The 24,924-nt window shown below is 40.7% G+C and overlaps 1 protein-coding gene across 2 annotated transcripts in view; it reads right to left on the reverse strand.

Annotated features, from left to right (window-relative positions):
• GAB3 (GRB2 associated binding protein 3) overlaps positions 1–24,696 on the reverse strand; it is a 68,476-nt gene extending 43,780 nt beyond the window's left edge. The window contains exon 1 of one of the 2 annotated variants that reach the window (XM_068152074.1): positions 24,543–24,696. In XM_068152074.1, coding sequence (XP_068008175.1) covers positions 24,543–24,614 — 72 coding nt within the window. In that variant the 5' untranslated portion in view covers positions 24,615–24,696. The remainder of the gene's footprint in view (positions 1–24,542) is intronic. The other variant, XM_068152075.1, reaches the window with a different exon arrangement.
• Positions 24,697–24,924: the final 228 nt, after the last annotated feature.

A 24,924-nucleotide genomic window follows, 5' to 3' on the forward strand; every position in this document is an offset into this window, starting at 1 on the left:
CCCAAGTTCATCATATTTAACACTTCTATGTATAATCACCATTGATAGGTTTTCAGCTTCAAGAGAATTCAGGTCTGTTATCAACATGCATCACATATGATTTATAATAGAACTGTATGATATGGTAAGCAAGGTGATGTCATGCCTTTGAGCTTCAGTCCACAGCAGTTCTCTTAAAGAGCAGATGAATGTGGTTCTGGACTGTGCAGTTTATCAGGCTGCATTGAAGTTCTGAGTCCCACATCTATTTCCTTCACTGCTTTCTGAATAGGTACTGTCAAACACCCTGGAATTTTGCATTTGAATGTATTTGCTACCCAAAAAGAAACAAAACAGCTGCAACCAAATAGGGTGAAAGATTTCACAGAAATCTTATTTGTATGCAATTTCACATCACTAATTCATTTTAAATCCTTTTAAAGTGTTTTGAATTATTTTGTGCATTTTTACTGAATTTCATTTAATCTAAAAGTTCCATTATACAACAACTAATGGAAATGGGTTTCAAGGAGATAAATTAAAAAGCACCAGTGAGAAAAAAATGTCAAGAAATTGTAATGTAATTCAAATATTTCTACCTTCTGACTTACATTATTGTAAAAATCAGTGCTATCACTGCTCTTCATTAATTGATGCTCTATATGGGAAAATTTCCCCAATGTGAGTGGACTGGTTTGGAGAGTATGAGGGAAACTGCAAAAATTCCAAACAGACTGAAAAGACTTGTAGCCAGTGATTAACTTGTTGCATGTGATACTCTTTCCCCACCCTCAATCACTTATGTCAAAAATGCAGTGACAGACTGTCACAGCATGGAGCATCTAGACTGTTTAAAAGCTACCTGAGGGATAAGTCTTTCTCACCACACCCTAGTTTCAATAACTCAACCAAATAATTTTGCTTGCTCTACATAATAAGCCAGAGCACATCTTCACAAGGCCTACAAGAATCATGCATGCTAACAGATTCTCCTGAGCTTCTCACATGTGTGGGTTTTCCCACTAATATCACTTTATCATGAAAAAGGCCAGGTCATGGTCTGTATGTGATAGTTCACACCTTGGTGAGCAAGTGTAAAGTAGGCCAGTGTACCCAGTCATAACATCACAAAGTGTGTAGGTGTTAAAGCAATCTCACCATACCAAAACCAACAACCAATCCCCAAAATTATCAACACAAAAAAAAGACACAAAACACTGCATGTCAGCTCTAGGCTGTTTCTCTACTATACTAGACAAACAAAGCTCCAGAAGAAAGAGCTGCTTCTTCAGACTTGCTTCAGATTTCATCACTTTTCCTGTTCAGTTTCACTCCTCATCATGAAGCATCCCAGGGTTTGTTTATTTTCCTTCCAGAGCTTTTAGGCCTCTGACACAAACCTAGGTAGGCATCCCACACTCTATCCCTGTGCATTTTTCCCTCCATCAAGATGCTTTCTCATGCTAACAGACAAATTTCATGCCAGCAAAAATGTCACATTATCCTGAATTTCTATATTCATTCTCATGAAGTTCCCAGAAGTCTTTGCAAAAAAAAATGGTCTGCAGGTTGGCTACAGAGCTGAAAGGCCCCTGCACCATTCCTGAAGACACACATTTTCTCATACTTCCAACAATTACTTGCTTTTCTTCTTTGACCTATTTCCAGGCTTGCCCACAGAGCAGGAAGCTGAACCACTGTAATGCCACAGTCCTTGGTGCTGCACCTTCACATTTACAATGAAACTCAACACAATCTGCTCTGTCTTACAGAGCAGTGATCGTGCCAGGAGCTATAAGCAGAATTGTGAAGTTCACAGTCGCTGGTTTTGCTAAATAGATGCCACAAAAAGTGATGTGAGATAACAGCAAACACCCTAGAGCACTTTGATCCTGAGACTTCAGCATGCTTAGCACCATTAGAAAAGACTCTCTCAAGTCCAAAAGGATAAGTGCATTATTTAACCTCCCAAATTCTACCTGACAAACTCTTCTGTTGCAGATTGTCTCATGTGTACCTAAAAAAGCCAAATAATTTATAACCAAATCATTTATAACCAAATCATTTACCCTTCAAGTCTAGATCCCAGTTCGAGAAGGTAATTGAGCACACACTTCACAGCAAGATTGGGAATAGTCTTTGACCTCATTTAAGCTAAAATATTTTAAGGAATTATGCCTGAAGATTTTTAGGCTATAGTCCAAGTTTTTCCTGATGTGTTTGCTGCCCAAAGTCTGAAGAGTGTTTGGCAAGATGAAGCAAAAATCTTGACTCCAAATAAATGATGTGCTCCTATTTAACCACCCTCTCACCTCAAAGACAGTGAAGTTTTTCTTTCTGAAAAAGGCTGTATTTCATACTATGTATTTGAAACATACACATTGTGTGTAGTATGAAACTGAGAGGACACCTCCTCTTCTAATGCCAAAGCCATACGTGCACTGTGGAGAGGCAAGTAAGCACCATGATGAATGTGTGCATGAGAGGTACATGGAAATCTTTCTGGGTATTGAACATTGGATATCCACTAATTTTGATTTGCAAGTGGGCCATGCAAAACCAGTGGACATGATTAACCTCTCCTTGTCCAAGAGCTGCCAGGGAAGAAGGATCAGCAACAAGAGCGAAGCAAGTTTTGCTTTTTTGCTATGATCCCCTAGGTGGTTCCTTGGAAGTGGCTGAGTCATCATCCCCAGAATTATTTAACAGACACAGTGCTCAGTGACATGGTTTAGTGGTGGACTTGGCAGTGCTAGGTTAATGGTTTGACTTGGTGATCTTAAAGCTCTTTTCCATCTAAATGACTCTAAGACACAAGGCTCTCAGGGTATAGGAGCCTGGATTGTATAAACAGAAGAGCTGTTTGTGCTCCGAGTAGGGAGATTTAAACTTGACCTGCAACGAGCGTGCAAGGCTGCACAGAGGAAGGGCTTTCTCCACTGCTGTACTCAGAGCAATCTCTCTTTTGTCTCAGAGGCCACAGTGGCTATGACTCACACACAGCCATCAGACTATTAACACTTTTATTCCAACTAGTTATTTCTGGATTTCATCAGTCAAAATACTTAAATGCCCAGAATGCTTCCAGTGTAACTATAGAAATTACAACAACAAACAATAGCAACTTGACCCATGGGTCGGCTGAAGCCAAATTCTGAATCACACTTATTTTTTACCTATAATTATGAAAAGGAATTTAAGTCTGGACAACAAAGCAGTACATCTCCCAGCTACCTAGAAGATGCTCAGCCAGACAAACTCTGTGAAGATGTGGTTAGATGCTCACCCCTTCCACAGGAGATGCCATCGGAGGGGTGGATTCTCCACGGCTCCCTTGAGCAGCAGGCAGCCCCCAACCAGAATATCATCAGACATGCTTTGTAAATCCACTTCAGGCTAATGGACTGTATGAATGCTGTGAACTGATCTTCTTCTGTGTATTCATAATCCATGTTTCATAGAGCTCTTTATAGAGTTTCTCACAGTTATTTTCTTAGGTTATAAGAAAGAATTTATTCAAGACCTCCTTTGCACTTTCAGTCTTCCTATGCCTTCAGTAGTGGTTACTGCACTATCAGCTGTGCCAGTAATTAGAAACTTCAAGTCAGAAGGGGTAGGCTCTTCTACAAGAAGCCAGTAGGCAGACAAATTAATTACTTTGTGTCTCAAAAACTTTACATTTAATTTTTCACCAAAATATATTTGCTTATGCAAGACTGCATTGTGTTGCTGTTTCAGCACAATGGTTTCCTTCAACTGCTCTCTAAAAAAAAGGGTAAAATTTACCATATATTTTGATTTACTATGGTATTATAAAGCAAGGCAGCTCAGTAGCCAAACGATATTCAAGCATATAAACCAAAGCCTAAAGTGCAATGTGAGAAACCAGATTAATCACAAAAGTAGAACAAAGTGTTTTGAACTTCATGTGTAAGTTTTAATGATATAAATGTCTGACCCAATCTCTGGTGACCTGTAAAAGTGCAAAGAATGCCTAACAGCTCTGCATATAGAGAGTAATATATATTTTAAACAAGACAATGGTTATTGATCCTTTACTTGTGTTTCTGTTTTATTTATTCCTGATAAAACAAATTGTGCAAAACAGGAGGGCCATGAAGTATTTATCACCAGTAAATAAATTAGATCAGAATGCACCTTTGTGATTTACTGATAAACCGTGAGAGAAAACCATCAGCCTGGAAGCATCAAACCTTGCAGCAGATCAAGGACCAAGAAAATGTCTAACAGGAGCACCAAAGCTAATGTGTTGAGAGCTCACAGTTTGCTAAAGCCATGTGCTTATTCTGAACTGAAAATTATCTAAGCTAAACTAAATCAAAAAGCTCAAAGTGGGCAAAAATATACTAATGCACTAAAGAGGAAAAAGAAAAATATAATGAAGTTGTTTTCTTTCGGCTTGCATTAAAACATACCAATGCAAAGTGCTGTCTAAAGACTTGAACCCAGAATTGCACAGAGAAGAGAATTCTGTCCTGCAAAGGCTGAGATAAGTCTTGCGCATGATATCCCAGAAGGGTGGCCCTGAATGAGAAGAGAGATTTTCTGTTAAGGTGTTACCCTTGCTGTCTGGGTGCTGCACACAGCAACAGTGCAGAGAACAGGGCATAGAAAAGATGTCTGTAAAGCCGTGGCATTTGGGGATGGGCACTATGTTTGGAACATTTCCTCTGTGGATTCACTGACATTTTGAATAACAAATCTTTTGCATTCCGTATGGAAACACAATGTCAGTCTTCATATCATTCCAGATACCCTATTTTCAGGGGAAGGATACTGCAGGAGTATCCTTCAAGGAGAAAACCAAACTAGTCAAATCCCTTCCTGATTCCTCCTACCTCCACAACACAGAACATTTTTGAGTAAAAATGGAGCCATAGTGACAGGCACTACCAGATACAAAGGTGATATCTGAAAGCAGTGGTTGTACACAGAAAGCAGTAACTGCTTTCCTTTTTTAGACTCCACGCCTTATTTATTTAAACCACAAACAGACATTTGCATGCTACCCACTTCTGGTCAGATACCAAAAAGAAAAAAGTAGAAATGAATGCAGAGCAAGGAACACCTCCTGCTAACTTTCAAGGTTAATTTTAACTCATGAAACACTTCAGCAAAGGTCCTTCACTTAAAATTGCATTTTTGAAGAGGTGAAGAGTACAATCAAAAATGACTTTTCAAAGAAGTGGAAAGAAACAACAGAACCCCAACTATTATCTTTTCTTATTTTAAACTTCATCCCACACTTGAAACAAATTTAGATCTGAATGCGGAATTACTCCTACTCTTCTCCTTCACTTATGACTCTTTGCTTGCCATGTTTTCCAGAGAAGCAGTTTGTAAATGTGACTTGTTAGGATCCAGTGTAAAAAGTAACATGTATGCCACAGTCAGGAACCCAACCAGGTTGCATGTTGCTGTTGTGGTTACTAAAATATTGGATTTAACTGCTAGATTCAAATAAAGCCAACTGGGAGGTAAAATAATCCCTGATCAGGACAAAACTTTGTGTTATAAAAGCACATGTTGCTAAATCAGCCAGAGGGAGTCTAAAATATAAGAATTTGGATGTCTTCTAGCCAAAGTATGTGTGGCTGTGGCATAGATGCAGGCCCTTCAGAGGACATTAACATAGCACTGAGTTTTTTAGGAGGCTTTTAAAAGACAGGCTTAGAAAGGCAGTAGAAGACAAGTGTAGATGTGAACTTGAGAGAAAGTTGAAGGACAGAAAAGCTTTTCATAAGTAGAATATATATATATTTTTAATAGGTTACAAAGTCCAGGAAGACTCGTAAGTCTTGATGTTTGTGTGTAGTGGCTTGAGAGAGAAGGCCCAGCAAAAAAAGGAGTTGGGGCTGTTCAGTCTGGAGAAGAGAAGGCTCCAAGGTGACCTAATTGTGGCCTTCCAGTATCTGAAGGGGGCCTACAGGAAGGCTGGGGAAGGACTTCTCAGGATCTCAGGTAGTGACAGGACTAGGGGGAATGGAATGAAGCTGGAGGTGGGGAGATTCAGGCTAGATGTGAGGAGGAGGTTCTTCACCATGAGAGTGGTGAAGCGCTGGATGGGCTGTCCAGGGAGGTGGTCGAGGCCCCGTCCCTGGAGGTGTTTAAGAGCAGGCTGGATGAGGCTCTGTCCAGCCTGGTCTAGTGTGGGGTGTCCCTGCCCATGCCAGGGGGGTTGGAACTAGATGATCCATGTGGTCCCTTCCAACCCTGAATGAAACTATGAAACTATGAAACTATGAAAATACCAGGGAGCTGTTTCCCAGGGGTATGCCTTTTCAGGTCTCAAAGGCTGATTTAGAGGGAAGACTGTAGAGGGAGAAAACTGTATCCCACTGGAAGATGATGAATGGCATCCTGGTCCTAGTGAAACAAGGGTGAAAATTCCATTTCTGTTTTCAGCAAGTTACAAGGAGAATCAGACATGTACAAAACCCAGGCATACTGTTCATGATAAGTGATGCAATGTCTCAAACTACTTAAGTATGCTGAAAACTAGTCTTTCCAGAAAGCTGATGGATTGACTGTTAGATATAGAGGGAAACTGAAAAAGCTTCCAAAGAAAGCAAGGGAGAGTTTTACAAAACAACTCCTTGCCCAGCAAAGTGTATTTTAGGGGGGGAAATTTCAAGGATTGCAACAGACAGAAAAGCCTCATGCCTTGCTGGTTTTGCACTCAACACTGCCTGCAATTTGTAGTTTCGGATGTATTGGTCCATTCCAGGTACAACTCAAAGAATTTTGCTCTGACTTTGATCCTTCCTGTGGCATTGCCGAATCTATTTTTGTGTGCAGTCAGAGCAGAAGTTGGTGAAACATGAAGCATTACTATTGCCAGCCAGCAGCTCCAAAAGTTACTGTATTTGCTCTGCTGGGTTCCAGAAAATTTTAAAGACAAAATAACCTCACTGATTTTAGTGGCATTCCAGTGTGCTTCTTGCTTTAGATGGAACAGTCCTAGTGCCATTATTTAATGCTCATATCAACAAAATACTAACTGCTGCCAAGTTTCATTCACCCTATCAGCATACTCCCAGCTTATATTTGCTCTAACAATTAACTTTTTTATTGTGGGATCTAACCAACATCAAATTGCTGACATAAAATGGATTTAGATGCTTAAATAATGTACAGAGTCTTAGAAATCTAACAATCTAGCCTGGGAACAATGGGATATTTGTACCAATATTGCTTCAAAGGGTACCTCTAAACCAATAATGCAGCAAACTAATGGTTGCAGAAGTAAGAATTTGGATTGTTTTTTCACTTCTGAAAAAAGAGCTGGAAATCTGTTTTTCAATAATTTATTCATGCAGTGTAATCAAGCACAAAATCTGATCCAGCTCAGCAGTAGCATGATTTCCAGCTCTGTGGTTTTCACCTCTAAGAGTATTTACTATTTTCTTGCCAGTAATTACCACAACCATCTCCTGCTTTGAGTTCTACTAAAGAAAAAAGCTTCAGTTGGTTTCTTTAAATTTAAAGGAGACCTAATTTTTAAACTCAGGTGAATTGAGAACTTCAGGTGATAAAACCACTGTCAAGTTTTTTCTTGGTTGTTCACCAAGTTAGGCACTATTGGCTTCTGTCTGAAATGCCCTGGCCAACAATTCTTTTCTAACCATGAAGTATTTTTTGCTGCTGTTGTTTAACACACACTGTGCCCAGAGGGACAAATGCTTGGAATTGTTTACATTTTTCACTCATTTCTTGGAAATCATGACCCATAGATAAAAAGAATACTTCTGCAACAATCATTTGGCACTTACAGAGCTTCTGGTCTTACTGATTGTTTGAGCTCGTTTTTTTCAACCCATCACATATGTTCATATTTTATTCTGCAACTTTCTCATTACTTAAAAGTTGAGAATTACAGTACTTGCTAATTTTATTGCACTGCTACTGTCATGAAATTACAATATACATAATTTACATAATTATTTACTGAAAATAAAATGAAGGCAGAATTTTAAGACTATCTAGGAATTTGGGGATATTTGGGTACTCATCTTTCAATAAATCCACTAGAAGGCTATCCTGTTGGCATTTTCAAAATGCTCTAGGATAGCTGTGTCCATCTCTTTGAATCTTAACTTTGCTCCTGTAATCTGATTCTCCTCTTTATTACAGTTTATTTAAATTCTTTCTAAAATCAAGAAAATAATCCAATTGTGTTGAAAGAGGTCTGGATTAGGACCTTCAATTTGTTAATCTAAGACTCTTTATCCATTGCTGACTGTGTTGATTCCTATTTGACAGCTAAAAAAAGAACATAAGATCTGGAGTGCAAAAACAGGCATAAAATCAGACCCATAATGTACAATACAAGTTGATGATGAACGAGGCACTGAAATAATCCCACTCCCTTCCCCATACCACTTCTTGCATACAAAGAGAAAATTTGGGGGGGTTGCAGAGCTAGAGATACAGTATGATTTGTTCCACTGTTTTTCAGGATACTTTCACTTTCATTCTTTTCCTGTAAAAAAACAGTGTCTTTAGGAATAGACTGCTGCTATACATACTTTCTAATCCATATTTAAATCAAAACTCATGGCATATACCTATGATTAATTTCACTTCACAAACTGCTTCAGCTCTGTGTTAGAAATACCATTTTGTCCTGTCTTTATGTGACACCTGTCACATGCTCTGTATCAGAAACACCTTCTGAGAGAAGCAGCTCTGCTCCCCTAGAGCTCCAGGACCATAGTAAAATGACCTCCCTCCTTGGTCTGTTTTGGAGCTATGATTAAAGAAGCTGCAGTTCATGGCTTTGCTTTTCTGTGGGCTAGCATGTGACAGAGCCACCCAAGGAGGCACTTGTATGGATGTTGAGGGTTAGCCATGAAAACAACCAGAAGGAAGAATGTAGGAGAGTTGCAGGTCTAGATGGATTTAGTCAAAAGCAAAAAAGCCAAAGGCTTCTAAAGAAACCTGAAAGTCTTGGGCTGCACTGAGCATATGATTATTGTGTGTGTGTGTGTGTGTTTTGCATTCTCACACCATAGACCTGCTGCCCCTATTCCACTCCAGAGTTTGATGTGTCAGACACAGCCTTGTCTTTGTGCAGGGCATATAGCAGCACTGCAGTTGCAGCCAGGGCAATGAGTAGCTGGAAGTCAAGTTTCCTAACTTCAGCCAGGTACCATTTACACAGATGCTTACTAACAGTGACTTTCGATACCTAAGAATCTTCTCCAGAGTGCCCTTTTTCTGGTTTGGTCCTTGACTAATTAATGGCTTGACATGAAACAGCATCACATTCAGGAAAGAGCAATTACAGGCAAAGATTGAAACCACTACATGTGCTACACGTACACAGTTGGACTCTTGCTTTTTCCACTGAACTAAATTAGTAATTGATGACATTGTCATCAAAAAGTTGAGCAAATCCAGGAATAATAGTAAGCTAAATATATGACATAGTCAGACATGGGTTTCAAAAGAACAAGGGTCAAAGCTGCCAAGGCCTCATGCAGTTAGATAACTATCTGAATAACTCAACACTTCTTTCCACCCAGCTCACATGTCCCCAGCCTTATTAGAGTTACACTTCTGCACATAGAAGCTGAGCATTAGAAGAGTTCCCTTCTGACATAACAAGTTTCTCATCAGAGTTCATCGAGTCAACATTTCTTTTTAATAACTGGATTTCCAACAGACATGGTACTTGCCCCTCTTCCCTGTTGTGGAACCCCTGCCTTGGGGCCCTGGTGTTTGTAGCTCACTCCCAGAACAGACCCTGTCTGTGGCTCAGTGTTTTTACGGGGAAGAGAAGAGGCAACACCCTGCCCTAGCAGAGTGATAACTGGCTGTTTCAGACAAAATTTTTCCAAGCAGTTGCCACACTACAAGTGCTACAGGCAGAAAGGGCAATGGCAGAGCCTGTGTCAGAAGTGGTCAGCGGTTCCTACCAGATCTTCCTAAGAAAAGTTAAGGTTTTTTTCCAGCAGTTGCACATTTCTCTGCTGCTCTGGAGGTTTTTCAGTGCCTTTACCAGAAACACAGCAGGCCTGTTGCCCCCATTTCTATATGAGGATGGTGCCTAGACAAGCCAGGCTGCTGGGGACTTGCATCTGAGCAGTGTTAGCACTCTGGTGCTGACACCATATCCCAGGAGGAATGGGCAAACAAGACTGTTTTGGTGCTCTTTATGTTTCTTCCTGGCAGAAGTCAACTCACTGAAACACATAAAACTGATTTTAGTTTCCTTGGAGGTGACTTCCTTGTTCAGCTAATTCACTAAATATTGGTAGCATGCAATTTTCCAGATGGCCACTCACGTTTAAGCATGGGAAAAACACAATTTCGTTATTACATTCTGACTACTCTGTTGCACAAGTATGTTATGAAAGAAAAAGTTATGTAAAAATCATAGTGGATTTCACTATTTCCTATTTAATTGTTTTACTGTAAGTATGTACAATGCTTCAAAAATTAATTTATGTAGAAAAAATGTGAGCCAGCATGACAGAGTTTTGAACATTCTTCTGCTTCTTTACAGTAAGACAGCTGATGATGTTTAATTTTTCCTTGACTAACATAAAACCTTCCACTTTGACTCAGTCTTTACACTGAGACACATTTCAGAGAGTTTGATTTTACAGATAGTGAATACAGACTTGGAAGTTTTGTTGTTGTCTGGCTGCTGTACATAGAGAATTTCATTATGGTATGGAGGATCAGAACAGTCTCCTTCTTACACACTTTAAAGGTCCAATAATGAAATATCATCAACACATATCCTAGCCCACCACAGTGCCTGAACAACCTGGAAGGGGGACTCACAAAATTACTGTTGTCCTGATGCCGGGCCAACCCATGCTGGAAGTGACAGTCTACTCTTGGACAAGTTCAGTGTGTTTGGTCCTAGTGTCAGCTCCAGGAGACCATGACAAAAATAGGAGAGATTAAAGAATTTCTTTGTTTGCATTTCAAGTAAATATACCAAGGACAAAGGAGATACAAAACCTTAACTATGCTCTTAAGACTTGCAAGATGATAAAAGGCATCTGACAGGATGGCGTGTGGGAAAGCAGTGGTTATCACTGATTGTGTTGTTGCTGCTTGAATCGAAGCACTCGCCTGCAGATTTACTAGCTGAGCTGAGCTGCCATGGATCTGCTGGCATAACTATGCCATGAGAACACTCTGATACTGGAAAAAAAGAACAGTGTTTCCAGTTTAGTTTGTATCACTTAAGAAGTGGTTTAAGACAAAAGAAAAAAAGATGTCACTCATCCTCAGAACATCTGAGAAGATGTTTATCAGCATAATTATAGTGGTTAGAACTCATGCATCATTATTCACCTATTGAATTTCCTGTAGATTGCATTAGAAATGGAGCTTCTTGAAACAGCTTATCAGGAGCCATTTCATCAATGCTATATGTAAACTGGTTATCCTGCATCAGAAAATATGGGTTATTGCAATTTCCCGTACGAATATATCACTTTGGTTTGTTAGAAAATGAATGGAAAACCACAACGCTTCTAACACCATTTTGCTGAGCACCAGCACAAGGTGCCTGTGAGGTGGCAATGGTTGCTCTAAGCTAGTAGTGGTAAAGATGCTTTTTCCAGCTGTAAATGCATAGGTGGTTTGCAAATGGAACCCCAAACTCTCACAAACAGTAATCAGCAAAACAGGTCCCCTGGAGAAAGTCAGATGCAAACTGTTTTGTTCTTAGAAATTTCCCCCCAAAATTCACAAAGAACTGCAGTCATGAGGTCTGTGGTGACAGGTTGGACTTGATGAGCTTTGAGGTCTCTTCCAACCTTCGTGATATGGTGATACTGTGTTATTAGGAAAGGTGGAAATCACACAGGATGCATATTAAAGTCCATATTAAACTCTGGTTGATGGACTTCACTGCTGGAGGAACTGGAATTGTAGGAAATAAACTTAAAACATCACAGTGAAGCTGTTCTATGGCCCAAAGCAGGATGTTTTCTACCCTGAGAGATGTGCCAGCTCAGCGTGAGAGCTGCAGCCCGGGGCATGCAAAGTTAGCGACTGGTGTTAAGCATACCTGCTGAGGGCCTGTGCTTCTGGGGATGGCTCTTGCTCTGTCTGGAGAGGGAAGGCAAAGCATGGGAGAGAAAACTGCTGTAACATGGAACAGCAATACAAAATGCTGTTTTGGAAAGCTTGGTGTGCAAGCCAACCAAGTACCCTGATGGAAGATGAAAGGCCTTGTTGGGGTAAGAAACGTGGCACCTAATGCTACCCCATACCATGCAGAGGGCAGGGCTATGTTTCTGTGTGGAGCCTCCCCATTACTCTCATGTTCTCACACATAGTGTGGTGCATAGCAACTCATCTGCTTGGCCATCTGCTGAGCTGCCAGCATACTTGAATTAGGACTGTGACTCTTCATTCCTACGTGCAGCCCTTCAAATTTTACACCCTCCCATTTGAAAACTTTTTCCTCCTGCTTGCTCCATTACATCATCCATCCCCACCAGCTGGGACTGACTGCTATGATAGTAGGTGTTTAGCATCCTTCACACTGTCTCTCACCCTTCAGATTAATAACCTCACCTAAGGGAGGAACATCATATGCACTTGCCTCACACTCTACTGTGTTGCCCCATCAAACAGGATCACCATTTCAAAGACAGTACAGGAATTCCCCAGCCAGTGGCTAGCAGCCAGCATCTGCTTTTGTATTATGTATTTGCAGGTCCTCAGCATACTGCTGGCTCTGAGTCATGCAGATCTTATGCCAGGCAATGCAAAAATGGCTGCACCATGCATAGATTTTATCTCTCAACTAGAAAGTGAGATTTTTCAGTGACAGTTTACTCTTTTTAAGAAGTTACCAATTTCTCTGCAACTCTGCTTTTATTTTTCACCATAATTCTATTTGACTATAATCTCTTTGAGTGGAAAGTTTTGTGTGATAGATGCAACACAAAATAATGTGAAATTGTATATTTTAACATATTTTTATCCATTCCTTGTCTTCAGTTTCCAGTTATGAGCTGGTAAATGCAGTTCCTGTACCACATATCACCTCTTCCACCATGGCTCTGTGCTTGATCTGCATCCAGCTAATTGATTCAAACATTGAAAAGTAAAGCCTGAATCTCAATGCTGATATTCAAGTTCAGTGTTTAATGAAGAAGAGACATCACCAGTCATAAGGTACTGTTGTTAGCAAGGAACATGAAGGGAAAACAGCTCAGATTATTTAAATGTTGCCCATAAATATGTCATAATGTGTTAGAATTGGAGACTGCCTTTTTTTTTCCCCTTTGCTTTTGATTTCTCCTTAAGATCCTGTATTGCTAGAGAACATGAGGTGCCATTTCTATTTCAGGATATACTTTTTTTCCTGATGAATCCAAGCATTTTATTTCTGAAATCTTTTCAGAGAGGACAGGAAGATATTCCAAGATCTGTGTAAGCTGATAAATGCAAGTGAAAGCTTCAGATTTGACCTTCCAGTTTGAATGCACACCTGCCCAATTCCAGCATTTTATTAAAGCCAGTGTTTACTTGGCCTTTCTGTCCATTATAGGTGCATTTAGTTTTGGAAGAAAAAACTTTCCTGCTAAGTGGTATAGACTCAGTTGTTGCTCCACCACCATACTTAATTGCTGGTCTTGCTGTGCAGTCATATGCCTTTTCTCATCAGTCCCGGCAAGGAACCATAAAGATCCTGCCCTAAATTGGCACCATGAGCTAGACTGTGAGTGATTCTGCATGACCATGTTTCCACTCAGAGCTGGTACCTTGACCACAGCAATCCCACATGCAAGTCAGACGTGATAGATGCCCTTGCAACAAAGATTCTAGGATGAATCCTAGGACCATTAAGAGTACAAGGTCTTACATCTGAGTGCATTCCTCTGCTCCTTATCCTTTCCTCCTACACATAGATGGCTCATAAAACTGTTGCTTTCTTTAAAAAATCCTGATCTCTTAAGTAAAACCTACAATGATATACTCATACAGAGATCCCAGTTCCATTTCCAAATCCAGTCAACTTGAGGAACAAGTCAAACTGAAACCTGCCTGTGGGTGCACAGTAAGTTCTGAGAATATGAGAATCAGGGCTGATGCTGCTGAAATCTTCTCAAAGCTCAGGTTGCTCAACTACACACCAATTATTAGTTTGGAAATGTGCCTGAGACAACCACTGGGGTGCATCTCTGTGACTATTCCCCTCCATCACTGTGTTCTGGAAAGGACCGCACAGCTACTGCTTCATGCAAGCTCACTCTGGCTCTTCACCTCCCAAACCTGTGCTGCCTATTTTTGAATGTCAAGTTTCACTAAAGCATTTCTGAACCCATGACGAGGTAAGTGCCATGGTGAGGGGAGTCCTTAGGGATTCAGTACAGCAGTGTAAAGATATTTAATCTCCATCTAGCTAACTATAGCTTATTTGAAACCTGGTCATATCTGCCATCTTCTGCCTTGTCATATTCTGCCTTGTCATAATTTCATTCAATTCTAACAAACAACAAAGAGCAGAGGCAAACACCATTGCAGCCCACTTGGAATACTCTGAATGGGTAACTAGATTTAATTTATCAGCCAGTAAACCAAATTTACTTATAAACTTTAGAAGATCATTTTGAGCACAAAGGACCTAGAAATGTAATGAAGGACAAATAGGTCCTTTAGGAGGATAACATAACAGAACTGTAAAGGATATAATTCATCCTTCTCTCCATTTAGCAATGCTGCTGCTGCTGGTTAAAACTGAGCAATTTGCTGAGCATGGGCAACAAAGCCTTGGAAAGGACAGGCTGTGGGTTGCACTTCTGGCTGGAGATTTCTGTGTAGAAAATGCCTAGTAAAATCTTATTTGCTCTGAAGGCAGATAAATCATAATAATTGCTCTTTAGGGTCTGAAATAAATGCAGTCTTTGGCAAGGGTAAAGGATTTGACGAGAGCCCAAATGAGGGTTTGAACTCCACAGGAGACAAGAAAGCCTCTAACACCCTCTCCTTCAGTCTGAGGCTGAAAACTGGCTGTGCTAGAAAACAAGAAATGTCTCCAATTGCAACAGCAGCAAACTCCTAATGTAAGTAAATAGTAAATAAAGAACCTTGATGGATCCTGAACTACTTGCTCATTTTCTGACACAGAACCTCAGGTATACTGTGGATTCTGTGGGCATGTCTCAAGGTCTAAGGCATTATGGTTAGCTTGTGGCTAAAAATTAGGAAAGTTTTACATTGAACCATTGTGTTAGGAAGTAACTGCTAGCCATTCAAATTCCACCCCTCCATTCACAGTGTTAACAAATAAAAAGAAAATTCAAAAACCTCTGCAATTTAGGAACAAGAATGATTGTATTTGTTATACCCTCTAATTTAACCCTCCACTATAAGTTTTATGGTAAATGAGGGATTTTCTGGAATGTCTCACATCCAAGGGTTCCTTGAGTAGGGGGGCATATTTACATTGTTTCTCTGTAGGAAAGAAACAGATTCATGGAACTGAAAAAATACCACAAAGACATCTCTGATGGGATTGCATGCACTGAACTGGTTTAAGTTGCGGCTGTGAGCATCTTCCTTAATTCACAAGAAATGAGATGCCTCATCATATCAATCATAGCATAGCATGTCATGGTAATTTGTTTGTAAGTAAACAGAAATTTTAAAGAGAAAGAAGATCTTCCAGATTAAGTACAAATCTTCTAAACTAACTCACACATGAGTGAGCTCAGCCTGTTTCTGTGTCCCACCTCCTGCTAGCAGAAAGGTCTGACAGCTCCCAGCTGCTCTGGCTCTGCTGTGGGCCCAGGGCTGCCAATGCTCATGTGAGAGCAGCTGGGCCAAGGGCAAGGCAAGAATGAGCTGTGCACACCCGCAGAGGTGCCTGCAAGCTATGGAGCTTTGTGGCCTCCAAATCACAGCCCTGAGCATCCTACATCTGTGACAACATTTTGAAAGTCAAATCAGACTGTTGTCTGAAATTATCAAGCTTGTGGTGATTGTTCCGAGGATAAGGGCTGCCTCTGCTCTGACTGACATGCACGGAGGGAGGACTAGGTTCTAGTTTTCACTCCAGTGGCTTGCAGTTCCCACCATTTACTGAATCAGTCACTGTAGCTTAAAGGAGACCTCATTGTGCTAAAGTCTGTACATGAGTAGCACATGCAGGCAGCAGAGGAGGGCTAAAAATGACCCACTATAAGAAGGAGACCCTTGTGCACATGGACAAGCCAGGCTTACAAAGGTGTTTAGGCAGCTGAAGGTGCATGCAGGTACCTAAGGCTGCTCCCACAAAAGCATAAGCATGTTTTTATGTTTCTGGTCCTTCGTAACTTGGCAGACTACCCAAAAAAGGACAATGAATTCGAATTTCCTGTTTCTACCTACACAGGAGCATAATTTCTCAGTTTCTTCCCTCTCTCAGATTTTCCCTTCCGAACACACTTTTACATACTGAATTTTCAACAATTCCCCATGCCCTGGGATACTACAGATTAGCTATTTAATTCACAATTGTGTGTGATGCCATGGTTTTCCAGTTTCCCTTGCAAAATTTTTCTTGCAAAAAACAAAGCCAAAAGACTTAGTGGAACTCCAGAGGTGTCAGTTTTTAGTACTCTCACATGTCCAGAAACTCTATTGTAATTTCCATCTAAGTAGTCTGGGGTTAATGAGACCAAAGAGAATGATAGGAAGGAAAGAAATAATTATATATTCTCTTTTTTTCTCAACATGTCCCAAACGTCACCTCTGACCTGGCTTTCTATTTCTGGCATGGACTAAACTCCCTGTATTTATTTAGCAGCCTACACACCATTACAGTAACATAGCAACAGTACTTTCAGTTGTGAATTTGGAAAAAGAAAATAAAAAAGGAACATATTTTTCATAAGAAAACTGTTAAAGCATTGCAGTCTAGTAACACTTCAATAAATGCCTTTATAAATCAGTATTATTAGGCTTCCAGTCTGCAAATCCAATGTAGAGGGATGCATGGGGGAACCAAAGCAGTGTCATTGTGGCAGAGTTTGTTCTTCCTAACGTTTTTGTTTGCTTGTCTTAATGATGTTTAAGCTGAAGTATTTCTCAGGCTCTGGATGGATGAAACCAGGAGTTTGGGGTGGATACTGAAATAATATCTGGTGTTTTACTGTTGTTTTTCAAAAACAGTTCACCATTATTTTATCACCTATAGCTCAAGGCTGATATGACACTCAAAGAGTTTTCTGTCAAAAAGGAACATTTAAAAAGCACAAAGTGAAGTTGGAGCAGCAGCCTTTTTCAGCTTACAGTCCAAATGTCACTGTTCTGGATGGGAAGTTAGCCAGTGAAGACCTGGAAAAACAGCCCTGGAGTCAGAGGAGTCCTGTTTCAGTGGGAGCAAAGCACCTAAATATCTTAATAAAGCAATTCCCTGAGCTACTTAAGTCCTTCTTAATTTCAAACTGAAGGTATTAGTGAGAACTCAATAATTTTCTTAGGATGGGTTCAAAATGTTGAACTTATTAAAAATAAAACTTCTTAAGCTTGTAAAGCTTCCACTATAAATATTAGTAAACAACACAGATGTAATAGCTGGAACAGCAGTGAGCACTTCATGAAGCAGGGTATGACTTCTCATGAAACTCTTTTTTCATTGCTACTGTAAACTCAGCTGGCAGCTCTTCAGATGCTTTCTCATCTCATAGCGATTTTATCAGCACACAGTCACCTCTGAATGCCGGTGGCTTTTCTGTGGAATTGGCAGCAGATCTTGGAAGCACAGCTTTACAGCAGGCATACCCGTTCAGCTTTCCCAGCGTTTATAAACTCAATACTTCTGTAAACTTAGTGGCTTTATTGCACAGTTTGTAAAGTCTGCAAGTAAAACATAGTTCATGCTTGCTCCAAACTATTGGCTTCTCCTTGGCACGACCAGTTCATGTCAGCTTGAAAAAAAAAGGCTCCACAACTGTAAAATCCTTGAACGTCTACAAACAGTTTGCAAGTCTGGTATGTAAAAACAGATTACACAATTGCAAATTTAGACAGGGTCCTGTTATGGCCATTATTCTGTCCAACAGAAGTACCAAACACATAACCTGTGGACCCTAAGACTGGGAAGTCACAGGATGAAGAATATTTGCCACTAACAGGGCTCACAGAAACAACTGTCTTGTGAAAAGCATTGTCAAAAACGAGTCAAAAACTTCCAGATTACAATCTAAGTTCCATAGGTATTAACACCTTCAATAAAGTAATTTAAAGTTCAAAGTAATAATGACATTTTACTGTTCTATGACATTTTACTGTCTTATGAGGACAGACTGAAAGAGTTGGGGCTGGAGAAGAGAAGGCTCCGAGGTGACCTAATTGTGGCCTTCCAGTATCTGAAGGGGACCTACAAGAAGGCTGGGGAGGGACTTCTCAGGATATCAGGTAGTGATAGGACATGGGGTAATGGAACGAAGCTGGAGGTGGGGAGATTCAGGCTGGGCATGAGGAGGAAGTTCTTCACCATGAGAGTGGTGAAGTCCTGGAATGGGTTGTCCAGGGAGGTGGTTGGGGCCCCATCCCTGGAGGTGTTTAAGACCAGGCTGGATGAGGTGTGGGGTGTCCCTGCCCATGGCAGGGGGGTTGGAACTAGATGATCCTTGTGGTCCCTTCCAACCCTGAATGATACTATGATACTATGAATGAGGGAAAGACTGTTCGAGGCTTTTGGGGAAATCTACAAACCAATTTTGACTACTGGGGTCAGGTGGGGTTTGTGTCATCCTAAGGGAAAAGAATAACAAAATCTCCAAGAACAGTTGTGTCATTCCAACAATTACAAAGCCGCAAATTAGTTAGCCTCAGAAAGGAAGTATTCATTCCTCTGCCATGAAGACTAAGCATCAGTTTTGGTTTAATTTTAACAAGTACCAAGTTGCAGCAGATTTTAAAACTGAATTTTGCATGGTTATCTGGTTGTTGGTTTGTTTGTTTCCTTTTTTCGGATGCAACACAAACTGAAACAAGTCAAGGTAAAAAAAAAAAGTTGAAGTGCTGCATTTTATTCAACAATGAAATGAGAGAGAGGAAAATCTATTTTATCTGGCTGGCTGGACTGTTTTGACATGCAAATTTCATTTCAAAGATGGCATTTTTTTTTTTTCCTAATTCCTAAATACTAATTCATTTCCAATTTGAAGGAAGAAGACAAGAAAACAAACAAAACACCTCTTTTTCTACTGAGTCATGGTATAGGAATAAACTTGTCCCTTCCCCTAAAAACCTAGTAGCATTTTAATGCATTATTGGTAGAAGTAACATATTTATCCATAATATAGTTTTCATGTTACAACAAAGAGTTCACCAAAACACTGCTTGTAATGCTTTTTCCTCTAAGATATGTTTGATTGCATCACTAGTTTAATTACCACTCAAGCTAACATTTCCTTCTGTATTTCAAATTAGCCTGTGTTTTTCATTTGTTTGTTTGTTTGTTTGTTTAAGTCTCTATTTTTGAATGCCAAGACCTGATAACTTGTGGGTTTCTGTTTGGAATAGAAACCAATAGCTGGACATTCCCGCGCACTGAAAACATGTAGTCAAAGATTAAGCTGGGGCTTTGGGGCTATTACGGCTCCACCCAAACAAATAGTTCAAGGGAAATTATTCTGCTCAACATTCTGATATACAGTGTGCCAAGAACAGCAATGTTTGTTAGAAATTATTTTTTTTCTTAGAAGTCAGCCTATCTCATTAAACACTGCATTTAAACCACCAAAACATGGTTAAAATGGATGAAAATCCTCTAGAATAAACATCGCACTTAACCTACCAAAACAAGCCTAAGGGTGGAAAATGGTCTGATTGGCACTTAGCTAATTACAAATGCTTAATTCCAGTGATGGAAACTCCTCCCTAACATAAATTTTCTGCTGTTATTTTTACCTGTGAGATCAATTTATTCAGGATTTCACAGAGAAGGAAACATGTAGCCGACAGCACAGGAGCTTCTGTATGAAAGTCTTTGTTTTCTCAAAATTGAGTTCTTCCTTAATAAACAAACCAGACAGAATATACACTGGGTTTTAAAATGAAGTAACAACACGAAGAGCACAAGTACAAAACTTACAACTACAACCATCTAAAAGGCTCTGTCAGCCTTCTTCAACACATGGGATTCCTCTTTCCCACTCAGCCTATAAGCTAGAGTTGCAAAACCTGCAAAAATTGGCTAAATAAACTCAGTGATGTTGGGTCCTGCAGGGTATGAAAGATGGCTGTAACTCTCTGTTCAGGGGGGAGAGAACTCAAGAAGTGAGGCTCTGTAGGAAGCATTTGGAAATAAAAGAAAATAAAAAGGCTTATGGGCAAAAATTCAATTCAGATTTCTCTTTGATAGTTATTTTTTTGAAATTTTGCCCAAATCCCAAACCATCAGAAGTGCTTGACCTTACAAAGTACTTGGGGATTTCTTTTAGGCAAGGGTGGCAATGTCCTCTGCTGACACCAGCCCAATACTAAATCAGAGAGCAGACTCTGCATCCCACACACCCTCAGCAGTGCTGTGGGACTCTTGTTCCTATTACTTGAGCAAATTCTTCCATAATTCTACTTTACTTTTTCTTCAGAGTGGCCAGTAACTTCCCGTTTGTCCTGCTGATAAATACCAGAACTTCAGCTAAAAATGGAGAAGTTGACTAGATTCTTATATCTTGTAAAACCCTAGCAATAGAGCACTGTGGTCGTGTTCTAGCAGATCTCCCCAACAGTCAGAGAGGTCTGCCTGCAGCTACTGGATGCTGTGGCACTTGACAGCACCTCCTGCCCTTCATGCAGAGACAGCAGGAACAAACCTCCTTAGCTTTTTTTTTTGTTTGCATCTGGTACATTAAACCTCCATTTGTCTTCCCAGACCAGACACTCCAGTAAATGTAAGAAATGCAAGGCTAAATTTCCCAACAGGGAGTCCATTTTGGACTCCTGTTCTAGTGATGCTGACAAGGAATTTTGATTTTCAACAATGTTTGAAGAATCCAGTCACTCAAGTAAAGTGGGAAGCTTGCCTTTTTTTGATCAAGTGGTCTTCCCTCATCAATTTGTATAGTACTGAAGATTAAAAATAGCTCTTCAGCTGGGGTACAGCTGTGCAGCATTGACTTAAATGGAGCCGCACTGACTCACAAGCAGCAAGCATCTGTATATAGCCCTATACTATAGCAAGCCACATAAATTAACTGTCAGTAAGTGCATGGTGGCATGACATTCACTGGAGCTGGTGGGCAGGCTGGCTAACTACTGTTGCTCCTTCTCACTGATGTGACAAACTACCAGACAGCCATTTGAGGATGGGTTGAAATTAGCATTTTGTGTCTAGAGCATGAGGGACTTCAACTTTACCATCTAGTTTTTCATAGCAGCTTATTCCTCTCTTGCCCTTGCCCCATACCCAGTTCTCCCAGATCGCTGGCTATGGTGAAGCCTCAGCACCCCTCAGGTCCACACAGCCCTAGCTGGTGACGAAAACTTGAACCAAGGGGGAAAATGAGAGCAGCACAGCTTTCAGGTCACACTTAGGGGACAAAGAACTGCAACACAAACCAAATGCTCTCCCATGAGATTCCTTGCACTATTGCCTCTTTAGATAGGCTGACGTGGTGGACTCATGGTTCAAGTATCAGACAGAGGAAAAAGCACTGCATGTGCTATTAAACTGCTATTAGAGTATTTGCCTGCCGAAGCAAAGCTCTCTGTGCTTTCTGATGAATTCTTTGCATTTAGCATTAAGCTCTCTGTTTTTACAGAAAGTTACACTTGGGTAATTAATCTCATGTTCGTTTCCTGCACATGTAAGAGAGCAGCCTTTGTTAGGGAATGATAAGACACTTCTAAGAATAGTGCTACTAAGAGCATCAGCTTTGTAAGACATTACAGGGAAAACAGAGACTCTCAACACCTGCATTTTGCTTTTCAAAGCTTCAGAAATAACAGTCTGCTTACCTAGAGCCAAATTCTGACTTGTTTATGTGTAAAAAGCCTAATTGCTTTAATCAGAGAACAAGCACATATGAAGGTATACTTTGGCCTTGAGGCTCCAGTCTCACAGAGATGTATTTGTTTAATTTTATAAACACTGTAAATGTTCCCACTGCCCTCAGTGGGACTATCTGCAGTTCCCAGTCTCAAAACCTGAACTCATCACTTTGGTCTCATAACTACAGATTCCACTGAAATTATTCACATTTTCATAGTAATTGTAACGGACTGAGGATTAAGAATTTATCTGTGTGTAAAACAAGAGACCCTCAGGCCAGACCTTACAAAGGCCGGATGCTGAACTCAGGAAAATGTAAACTGGGAGACAACTCTGTGAGAGCAGCTCCAGTGTAAGAGAGATCCCAGTGGGCAGCAGACCAAGCCTGCATTTGAAGCTCCCTGGAAGCTTCAGCTCAGACCATGGGTTTTGCCAGCTGAACACAAAGGGTGGTGTAAAGCTTGTGGATTTATGTATGTTGTCAGTTCAGAACCAGAGCCAACACCATTCTCCTGTAAGCGGTTGACACTTGACACCTACTGAAGTCAGTTTAAACAGTCATTGTTTTAAAGCTTGTGTTGTTTTTAAGCAGTCGCTGTGGTTCAGGCTGAGCTATCTACCACCCCAGGGCAAGATGCACAAGCTTTCATGCTGATGAAACTATATAAAAAGTCGGGGGAAAAGTAGTTTGCATCGAGTAACTGACAATTTCCATTCGGTTTGTAGCATCGACTGTGCAACCAGTCATATGAGAAAGGACATTAATCTTTGCTGTACTTGCAGCAGATTTCTTTCTGCTTCATTATGGACAAAGAAGTAGTTTAGCCTCCTAACCAGAAAACAAAGCCTAATCTGCAGAGATCTGGCTAATCTAGTAGTTGATGTTTGAAGGATAACATAGACCCAATTTTCCTAGGTTTTGTAGTGCAAAATCTGAACAGAGCAGACTACAACTAGTCTTGTGAGCTGATCAGAGCCCCTGTTGTGACTATTATCTGAACTGTATAATGGGGGCTTTCAAATCCCATCTTTATCACATTCTGTTTTCTCTACTTTGCCCTTTTATGAATATTGAGTCATCAAAAATAGCTTCACTGGCAGAGTTACTAATGATACCAGCTGGGTGAATCAGTGGCTCTTACATTGTCTAGTGCCTGCTACACAGTGCTATTAGTGCACCCCTTACAAAATACAACAAAAATTACATATCCATATTTTATCTGCAGCTCCCTTGAGACACATCATAGTGGTTATTTTAGATCTGGAAAATGCTAACTGAACAAAGCAAATATTCAGCCATTTCAATGCAATACTGTGATCTAAAAGAAGAAATTCTGGCTCAGAATTAAGTTAAAAGTAATTTCTACCATCAGCAAATTATCCTTTCTCCTAGTTTTTAGCGCAAAGAGAGAACACACTACCAAATACCTGCCAAATTCTCCACCAGACAGTTATTCCTCACATTACTAGAAAAAAAGCTAACATCAGCAGTCCAGAAAAAATGCTGATAAACAGAAGTGAATACGACAAATACTGCAAGCTACGTGTATTGCTTGGGAACGCGACAGACACATATGGTGGCATCTTTCGAGTACAGCGCAGTGCTCTGGGCTGAGTTAGGTTAGAAGTGCATGACTCAAACCAGCATTTCCGATTCCAAAAGTGTAACAACAGTAACAACACGCCTGATGAAGAACCATCACACATGAGGATGCAAAATGGCCCACGATGGGCTTTACATTTTTAATGCTGTCCCATGCAATTTTCTAAACGGTCATTTATTCCCACCCGGAGCGCCTTCCTTGTAGACCTGCAATGGTAATTCCCTGTGTTTGCAACACACACCCTTTCCCCCACCTCGCCCTCCCCCCCCGCCCCGAAAACCAGGCAGGCAGATACCGAACGAACCAAGGGGCCCCCTTTGCACATAATGCAGTTGCAATCTCCATGCAGGCAGTGCTCGCAGCTTCTCACCAGCCCCCCTGCACCTTTCAGCTACCGCAACTTTGCAGCTCGGCATCTTCCAGCACCTCCTTATCACAGACAAAAAGTAAAGCTTTCTGCTAGCAGCTGCCTCTGGCATAATAAATTAGCAAATAAAACTATTGCAGATGTTGCCTTTAGCAAGTGTCAGAAATTACAGAGCATCTTAACAAAGCAGAGCCTCACAATTTAAAGTATCCTTTCTTTTTTTTTTTTTTTTTTTTTTTTTTTTTTCAAAGGAGGTTTTTGCCCTTCTCTAGAAAAGTGACATCTGAAATTCTGTTACAATTCTGTTAGTTACAGCAACATTAACTGAAACCGAAATGTGGTTTTTAACCTAAGATATGTTGCATAACAACCGAAGTATTATAATCTTAACAGGCGGGAAAGGTTAATTCCAAAGGACACAAGAATATCAGTGAAAATTAAAATACTCCCTCAGCGCATGGACTTGGAAATCTTTTTGTTTTGGTCCAAGGCGAAGCTGAAACGGGCGAGACACATTTCAAAGGAAGAGTACGGCACCGAGCACATGCCGAAACCCGCTTAGCGAGGAAAAAAAACATATCAGCAGATCCTCTGCACTTACGTATCTCTTGAGTTTCTTCTCGGGGGGTGATTTAATGAGCCATCCAGTGCAAACGACGTCCCCTGAGCTCATCTTCCCCCCCGGCGCGGAGCGGCGACGCGGGAGCCAGGGTGCGGGCTGCGTGTGCGTGTGTGGGGTGTATTGTGTGTGTGGGGTGTGTGTGTATTGTGTGTGTGTTGCGTGTTGTGTTGTGTGTGCTGTGTGTATCTGTGCGTGTGTGTACGCGTGTGCGTCTCTGTGTGTATTGTTCCCAGCCAATTTGAAACCAGCAGTAATCAGCTTCCTTCAGCTGTGCTCTGATACTGCTCCAGCCCGAGGAGGAAGTCATGACATTGATCACTGACACGGCCAGCCCTCCCTCCGCCGCAAACACAATGTAACA

The sequence above is a fragment of the Melanerpes formicivorus genome, unplaced genomic scaffold (genome assembly GCF_026170545.1).
Source record: "Melanerpes formicivorus ecotype bairdi unplaced genomic scaffold, bMelFor1.0.p_v2 SCAF_22, whole genome shotgun sequence".
Taxonomy (NCBI): Eukaryota; Metazoa; Chordata; class Aves; order Piciformes; family Picidae; genus Melanerpes; species Melanerpes formicivorus.